The sequence below is a fragment of the Nicotiana attenuata genome, chromosome 10 (assembly GCF_001879085.1).
Source record: "Nicotiana attenuata strain UT chromosome 10, NIATTr2, whole genome shotgun sequence".
Classification (NCBI taxonomy): Eukaryota; Viridiplantae; Streptophyta; class Magnoliopsida; order Solanales; family Solanaceae; genus Nicotiana; species Nicotiana attenuata.
The window spans coordinates 18697555-18707007 of NC_031998.1; the positions used below are offsets into that span (position 1 = coordinate 18697555).

The 9453-nt window shown below is 31.8% G+C and overlaps 1 protein-coding gene across 5 annotated transcripts; it reads left to right on the forward strand.

Moving 5' to 3' along the window:
* On the forward strand, positions 224-8917 carry LOC109233099 (probable peroxygenase 5). Of its 5 annotated transcripts, none has more exons than XM_019398861.1 (8): positions 224-414; positions 1579-1592; positions 1687-1782; positions 2095-2180; positions 7194-7288; positions 7752-7877; positions 8364-8509; positions 8601-8917. In XM_019398861.1, the coding sequence occupies exons 1-8, from the start codon at positions 281-283 to the stop codon at positions 8612-8614; spliced, it is 711 nt and encodes a 236-aa protein (XP_019254406.1). In that variant the 5' UTR covers positions 224-280; the 3' UTR covers positions 8615-8917. The 5 variants fall into 5 exon arrangements, with proteins under 5 accessions (XP_019254406.1, XP_019254404.1, XP_019254405.1 ...); XM_019398859.1 differs by having other exon boundaries at positions 224-398; positions 1557-1592; XM_019398860.1 differs by having other exon boundaries at positions 225-398; positions 1557-1592; positions 8589-8917.

Sequence of the window (9453 nt, forward strand, 5' to 3'; positions counted from 1 at the left end):
CCAAAAAAAAAAAAAAATGGTTAACCCGCCCCTGTAAACTGTTATGCCATCTGCCTTGAAGGTAGAGACGTTACTCGACACTTGTACTAATGAGAGAATATATATCCGATAGAATAGTTGAGGAGGTATGTGTAAGCTGGTCAGAAAATGATCTTCACAACTGAATGATGCCATATGTAAACCAAGCTATATATATACATATGCAATAACAGAAATTCTTGAACAATGAGATCATTCGTAAACCAAACTCTACACTGCAATACCAAAAATATAACAAATCATGAGATCATTCAAGAGTCAAAATTTTCAAGCCCTTATTTCTCAAGGACCCCACACAGACGACGCATTTTCCTTCGTTAATGCTTCACGGAAGCATCTTGTAAAGCTAAAGGGCAAAGGCAAGAACGAAAGGAAGTACAAATACGTTATTTCTTCATAAAGCAAATAATGTTTGTTGTTGCTTTATTAGATTGATGCTTTAACTTTCAAGCCAAATAATTAAGTTGCTTTTGCGATCTGTTGCTTCAACGTTTTAAATCTAATATTTTTTAGGCGGTGAACTATGAGCCCACCAAAAACATAATAATAAGAAAAGAAAAGAAAAGAAAAGAAAGAAGCAACAATATTATTACTATCTTAATTTTGTGACCATTTTTTTTCACGAATTAGTTAATGCAGAGTCATAATATTGTTAGGGTTTTTTCTTTTGAGTCGAAGGTTTATCGGAAACAACTTCTTTATCTTCACAATCATAGCTTGTTAGCGTTTTTTTCTTTGAATCAAGGATTTATCGGAAACAACTTGTTTATTTTCACAAAGTAGAATAAAGTCTGCGTATCCGAGAGATACGAGAATCTAAACCAAAACCTTGGCAATAGGTGAAGTCTCCCCTCTTTGATAACCTTTACATAAGCGAGAAGTCATTTCCCCCTATTTAATTACACTAAATACATACCACATAATGATTTCATCATAAAAACATTTCCACTAAAGTATACCGTTCTTTAACAAATATGAGATTCTATTTTTAGACTAAGTGAGAAGTCATTTCCCCCTATTTAATTACGCTAAATATATACCACCTAATAATTTCATCATAAAAAACATTTCCCCTAAAGTATACATTCTTTAAGAAATAAGAGATTCTATTTTTAGACTAAGTGAGAAGTATACATCATTGAAAGCTGATTACAACAATTTTTTTTTAAGAAAAAAAAAACGAACTACTCCAGATCCAGCACATGCTTTATATTTTAGTTAAATAATGTCAAGAAAATAAACAAATTAAATTAGAGAAAAAGGTAAAAGAGAATGAAAATAAAATGAAAAAGATTCCAAATTCCAGATGCGAAAGTGAAAATCCAGGTGTGTAGTGCTGGTCCTACTAAGAAAATTCAGGTGTTGTATATATACACACTTATTCTGTGAAATACGAATACTACACAGCAAGAAAGAGTTAAAGAGCAACCTCAAAATTTATTCTTTTCTTTCCAATCTTTCATATCCAAATTCTTATTGATATTTTCATCTTCTTTCTCTGTTCATTTTATTCATAGATTTTATGGCTTCTTACAACAGCATTCACCAAGAGGGTATGCGATTTTTCTTTTCTTTTTTTTTCTTTTTAAGTTTTTGTGATTGAAAATTTAAAATAGCTACATATAATTCGTGTAATTTGGTATGCAGGAGTTGAGAAGAAAGAGCCAACTCCTCTGGAAAAACATGTTATGTTCTTTGATATCAACAAGGATGGAGTTATTTACCCATGGGAAACTTATCAAGGTTTTAATTTCTATTTAAATATTTTAATGTCATTTTTTCTTAAGCATAGTTTGAATGGAGCTAGTAGGAAACTACAAAGCAATTGTGGCCAAGCGATCAATTAATTCTAATTTGTGATATTTTGAGTTGAATTGTCATCTTTCGACCGTTCGTGTTTATTCCTTGGAAAATATCTTTTTGTTCGTTTGTCGTTTTTCTTTTTTTTACAAAATAATTTCCACATTATTAATTATTACTTTTCTACTTCATTTTATGTATCATCTTTTTCTTTTTTTTTCTCTTCTGAAAACAATCTTCTCTTTGATTTATCAGGTTTCCGGAAAATAGGAAGTGGTATTTTTCTCTCCGTTTTCGCCTCCATTTTTATTAATGCTGGCCTCAGTCGCAAAACTCGACCTGTAATTATCTCTATCTCTGTCTCTTTATATGATTCTTTTGAATTAATAAGTTGTTTAATCTAAATCTCATTTTGAAGATCGTAAAAGAAATAAAACAGAATTACACTGAAAGACTATGGTAGGTCTATTCATACTTAATATTGTCAAAAATAAATAAATAAGTGAGGTTATGCTAATGCAGAAACCAGAATAGCAATGAGAATCTGCTGAAACAAAGCATAAAAATAGGTACTACTTACTAAACTCTAGGTAACGGAAACCAAATCTCCTAAATATTAGGTAAACAAATCAAAACAATTAACATAATCTTTGACTTATTCTACTAACACATATGACATAGAAGAACTAAACTGAAAAAAATAAATGAGAAAATATCCCTTTTTCCCTAACTTGAAGAGAAGATTTTGTATGAATGAGTGAAGAGTTAATTAGATTAATGTTCCACAGTGGAAAGCGAAGAATTGAGACCTAAAGATGATTTAAAATATTGTCAAATCTATTTATTCACGAATTGTTTGTCCATGAAGCTAATTATTTTATTTATTCAAGATTCTATTGGTAAAGTTTCATATCAGATAATAAGCCTGTGGCTGTGATCAGAAGTATATTTCCAGCTTTATTCTCTGACGTGTGCATTAGTGGCGAAGCCAGAAAATTCAATAAGGGCCAGTGGGCTATGCAAGGGTGTTCAAAATCTATTTTTAATCAATAATAAGTAATATTTTACCTTATACGTAGTATGATTTTTCGACGAAGGGTGGTCAATATTTTACCTTATACGTAGTATGATTTTTCGACGAAGGGTGGTCAGTTGACCACCCTTGGCACAGAGCTTCGCCCCGGGTGTGCATGACTAGAGAGAATTATTATTTGCTGGATATGGAGTTGCCTTTGTTAGGGAGCGCTTTACCCTAATGTGGGACTTCCCGGAGCGAATCCGAATTTAGTCAGACCCCAATGCGGATACCGGACACGGGAATAGAAAAAAGAAAGAAGAGAACTATTACTTACGTATTAATTTGTAGATGCAAGGGTTATGAGAAGCACCCTTCCCTGTCGTAGGAGGGAAGAAAAATGATACTCCCTCCGTGCCAGTTTATGTGGACCTATTTCCTTTGTTAGAAAAAATAACAGAATATAGGGACGAAATAATTAGGCCTTGATAGTGTAGTCACTGTCCTTAAGGAATTCAAGCCTCCCAATTTCGTTGCAGCAAGGAATATGGCAGAATTCCTCCAGGATTCTACAAAGCCTCTGAAATTCGAGTACCATCAATTAACTCAAATTTCCACTTGAACAAACTTTGTGAATTGAAGATAGCAGAAAAAGAAGAAGATAAAACTGTTGCTTTTCTGATGATTTTCGTTTTGGAGAGGAAAGGGGTATTTATAAACCCTTTAGGTATCTGTTAGGATTAACAAACTCAACCTTTGCCAATATGCACCTTTTAAAAAACAAGTCACCTTTTTCAAAATTAAAACGTTTTAATAATTAAAATATTTTTTTATTAATTAATAAAATTAATAGGTAGCTAAAAGAAATAAATTTTGGGCTATTTAATTGGCCCAAGTGCCCCAAGTGCCTACTAATATAGCCAAATTCTAGTTTCCCTCCAAAACATCTTTAAAATATTCAAATCATGTAAGACGAAGAAGTGCTTTCTTCCTTTCTTTCTTTTTCCAATGAGGGACAAAGCAACCTCTTCTCAAATATTCCCATCAAAACACTAACTAATATAATAATTTTGATCTGTTCAAAAAAGAATGACCCCTTTCTAAATTTGGAAACAATTTAGCTTAAACTTCCAATTCTACCCTTAACGAGAAGCTTTTATAACCACACAAATACTCTAGATCCCTTTTTGACTTGTTTAGGATAATAAATTCAAAAAGTATTCATTTTTTCTTAAATTTCGTGCCCAGTCAAACAAGTTTCACATAAATTGAAACGGAGAGATTACTAATAAAAGAACAGACTTAATAACAACCACATAAATTTGGGACTTGTCATAATTTAGGTGTGCAACTAAATAATTTGTGCTAAATTAGAAGGTGTTTTAGGTATTCTGCTAAAATATTAGTATCCACATATATGACGACGGATCCTTCCCTTCTGGAGAAACAAAAAAAGAAAATAAACACTTCACTGTAGGAGAACAAAACAAATGCACTTTACAGTATCAATATATTACTCCATTATTTAAGAGAGTTTAACTACTCTATATTGACAGCGAAAAAAATATTTACATTATTAGTAATCTGGAAAATAACACAAACAACTTGCTACAGCAAGTTAAACAAGTTAAAGTATTGATAGTGAAAAATTTATATTTAGGCAAAATATTTTCGTAAAAGCTTTTATAGAAGTGGTTTGGTTGGCTGGAAATGGACCCTAATATTACCAAAAGTGGAGCAATAAGATACTAATTTTTTCTATACACATTGTCATATATTCTAATATGCACATGATTTTGGAAAGTGCCAAATATGGAGCAAGCTGGCAGATGCCTATCTTAATTCCTTTCACTTCATGAATTGAGTTTCATATTCTTGGTAATTACTTTATCCCTAATTAAGTAGTGCACATTAATCAGGCAGTCTTGTTCACATGCAAATTAAATAAACCAAAGATTACCTGCCTTTCATGTCGTATTAACACTTTAACATGTTAGAAACCTTATCTTGCATGGTGTGTTTAATGACGTTTTAAAGTTATTCTTTTCCAATTTTGTTATGCTTTCTAATTCCAATATTGTTAGGAAAAGATTCTCATAGTTTTGGCACCTTTTAGAGAATTACGTACGTTATAGGCGCTATTCATATGAAGTTACATGTAATTTAATTTAACTGAAAATAATTTATAGTCTTTTGTGCCAAGCTTCACCAATTTCAAAATTGAGGTATTTGGCCAAAGTTTCTAGGAAGAAAAAAAAACAAAAACTTTTGAGTAGAAACAGAAGCTGTTTTGAGAAGCAGAAAAAAAAAAGTAGTTTCTTTCCAAAAGCATTTTTTTGCAAAAATATTTTTGAGAAAATTGAGGGCGTTTGGCTAAGCTTATAAGCGGGTGAAACTGGCTTATAAACACTTTTTGGCTTATCTATGCGTTTGGTAAACACCCAAAATGCTTATAAGCCAAGTGCTTATAAGCTAATTAAGTAAGCCATAAGTCATAAGTCATAAGTTGATCACCCTCAACTTATGGCTTTTCAGTTTATAAGCACTTTTAATTTGACAACATTTTTACTAGTTTATCCTTAATAATAATTTTTAATTCACAAAATACTTTTCGCAAAATAAATTTTCTAACTTTCTTTTCATTCCGTATTTGGTGTTAATTCTTTTCTTTACAATTTTTTTTTAATTTATAATCTTTCGAAAGAAAAATCAAGGGTATTTTAGTCATTTTGCCAAAAATAGCTGATTTTTATCAAACACATCAGCTATTAATATCAGTTTCACCACTTTTATCCAAATCAGTTTCAGCACCTAAAAAAGCTTTTCAGCACTTCAAGCTTATCAGCTATTTACAATCAGTTAATCTAAACGGACTCAAATACACTTAAAAGCATTTTCTAAAAGCTTGACAAAATACTAATTACTGCTCAAAAATGCTTTCCAAATTGATCAGCCAAACATAAATTGTTTTAACATAAATTGTCGTATTAACACTTTAACATGTTAGAAACCTTATCTTGCATGGTGTGTTTAATGACGTTTTGAAGTTATTCTTTTCTAATTTTGTTACGTTTTCTAATTCCAATATTTTTAGGAAAAGATTCTCATAGTTTTGACACCTTTTAGAGAATTACGTAAGTTATAGGCACTATTCATATGAAGTTACATGTAATTGAATTTAAATGAAAACAATTTATAATCTGTTGGGCTAAGCTTTTCCAATTTCAAAGTTAAAGGTATTTAGCCAAAGTTTATAGGAAGGAAAAAAAAAAAGTACTTGTGAGTAGAAGCAGAAGTATTTTTTGAGAAGCAAAAAAAAAAAAAAAAGTAGCTTCTTTCAAAAGTATTTTTTTGAAAAACGCTTTTAAGAAAAATACACTTAGAAGCATTTCTAAAAGCTTGACAAAATACTAATTGCTGTTCAAAAATGCTTTCCAAATTGATCAGCCAAACATAAATTATTTTTCACCAAAAGTGCTTTTCAAAATAAGGTAATTTTAGAAGCTTGGCCAATAACCTATTAGACTGTCCATGTGTGGAAGACACGAGTTAGAGTAAGCTCATAACAACCGGAATATAGCAAAAAGGAATCTCTTATTTTGACTTGTAATTTGTTATTTATGTTTCAAAAAAATTGTCTTACTTTGACTTGGCACAAGCTTTAATAAAGAAAGGAAGACTTTTAAAATATGTGATCTTAAATAAGCCATAACATCTGTGTGGCTGTAAAACTTTTGAATCTTGTGGTATGAAACCCGCCATACCATTTGTATGACTATAAATACTTCTTATTAAGGAAATATTGAAAGGTGTCAATGTTTTTGAAACAGAGTAATAAAAAGATAATGTCAATCTTTTTGAACAAACCCCACTTTCTTTTATTGAACTAATTTCATTAATTAAAGATCAATGAACTATCGGAAATGATAGAGCTATGATCATAAGTGATACAACTTCAATTCACAAATTAATCAAGTTTATTCAAGATTTAGACATGCGAGGACGCAAGGGCGAAGCTATATAGCCCTAAAGGTGGTCAACTGACCACATTCGTCGAAAAATTATACTGTATATATAGGTAAAACATTAGATTTTAGAGGTATATAACATATATTGTAACACCCTTTATTGAGGATTTTTTTTACTTCTTTCAGCTTTGTACACCCTAGATAAATTTCCGGCTTCGCCACTGCGAGGACGTACTGTTAATTAAAAAAAGGACAAGAATTGAATTTGGTTCTTAAATACAAAGTATATATTCACCAATAATATATAGTTTGCTTGAGAAAAATGATGGAGGGAAGAAACTGATAACTATTTATAACTGTACCATGCACAGGGGAAGTGGCCTTCTTTACTGTTTCCTATTGAAGTGAAGAACATCAAATTAGCAAAGCATGGCAGTGATAGTGGAGCCTATGACACTGAAGGAAGGTACGCATCTCATGCCTCTCTTTTGCTCCACTAGAACCTCTCCCTCTACTCGTCGGAGTTAGAATTTGAAGTTTATAAATTTGAAATTCTAGTCCTTTTAAGTTATCGAGTTTACATACTAATGCAAAGTTTTGATCAAAGTTACTGAGTTCTCCCGAACTTTGTGAAAAGTAGTTTGTGTTTGGCTAATTAATTTGAAAAGTACTTCTAAGCAACAATTAGTGTTTGCCAAGCTTTTAAAAAGTGCTTTTAAGTGTGTTTTTCTCAAAAGTACTTCTCAAAAAAGTGCTTCCGGAAATAAATTAGTTGGATAACCACAAATAAATTCTTTACATCGTCAGTGAATAAAACTTCAGTCTCTTATTGTTGATGCTTAACAAGGGTTCTACACTGCTTGTAAAGTAGTAGTATATTTTAGCATGCTTGAACAGCGAAACTCAAACTCTATCTTGCCATTTTGAAGGTTTGTTCAGGAAAAATTCGAAGAGATATTCAGGAAACATGCACGTTCAAATGGAAACGCCTTGACAGCCCAGGAATTGGATGAAATGCTTAAGGCAAATGAGCAACCAAAGGACTCTAAGGGACGGTAATATAAATTTCTTATTGTCAAGTTTGGATTTTAAAGGACAATAAATTATAAAATCTGGAAAATATTCCAGCATAATATAATGGAGTTCGAAGTTTTTACATGTGAACTTTCAGCATAATATACTGGAGTTTCAGCATAATATGCTGGAAGTTCATACACATGTGCACCAATCTCCAGCATAATATGCTGGAAGTTCAAACACATGTGCACCAATCTCCAGTATATTTTGCTAAAACTTTCCGTGTTACAGCAAATAGTGGCTATTTTTCAATGACATTCCAAATGCTAGCTATTTTTCAATTACCAGCCCCAAAACTGGCTAGCCCGTGCTATTTTCACGAGGTTGACTGCTAGATTTACATGCTATTATATTTTAGATGACTTAATATATAAAAGTTCTTTTACATTGTGGCTTATAAAAGTTAAACTCCATTTTTATGGCCTCTTGAAAAAAGTAATAATATAATAAACTGGATTATGCAGCATTGCTGCTTTATCAGAGTGGAAAATCCTTTATTTCCTTTGCAAAGACCAGCATGGATTGTTGGGAAAAGAAAAGGTTAGAGGTGTTTATGATGGTAGCCTATTTGAACAAATGGCCAAGGAGCACCAATCAAAGAATTGCAAGTGTAATTATCAATCTTCATCTCCTAATTAAATTTAATTCTTGATTATTTCTCAAATATATTTTGCAATTGATTTCTCCAGTAAATTGAACAGGGAAAAAATTGTGATATAATTTTATTTTCACTTCAGAGCTACATCAAGTTCATAAAAATGGAGGGCTCTTGAAATCGTCTGCTGCAGTTGTGCCTTGTGTGTAGCTATAACCGTAGCAACAATGAAACAAGAAGTACAGTTATCATACATGGAGTGTTAGCTGGAATCTGGTGGATTTTCATAATATTTGTAATTGTGGAATATTCTTTGAATTGTGTGGATAGGAAGTGAGTTTGTCTCATTTTATGACACTTTAATTGTTTGTTCTTTTTCTCTTTTTCTTGTTATCTAATAAATTTTTTATCTTTTTTTTTTGAGTACTAATAGGATTTATGTTACTTACTAAATAGAGCTTAACATATTACATGTCATAGTGTCACTAGAGATGACATTGAGGCTAGATATCCCCGCAGACAAATAGCTTTTGTCATTTGCAATATTTTGATTTCCTAGAGTTCTAAGCATATTACAAACTGAGATAGGTAGTTGTTTTGACAATTTGCATTCCCAGCTCATATCCTTGGTAAGATGTTTCACAAAAAGAGGCGGTTCAGCAAACAGTTTAGTTCTTCCCGGATTATATTGTTTGTTTTCTTTGTTTTTTGCTTCTTTTGCTAGAGCGTTCGCAACTGCATTTCCTTGTCAGAAATTATGTCGTAGTAGAAGGCCCTTCTCCTGGCACATTAATGACCTGTAAGAGTAAATCAGATTAGCTAGTATCACATGTCCATTGTTAATAGCATTTATCACTTCCGTTGAGTCCGTTTCTATTTTCAATAGGAATAGGTCAAACCTGTCCGCCAATCGTAGCCCTTCCTGGAGTGCCTGCAATTCAATATGTAAAGGAAATAGG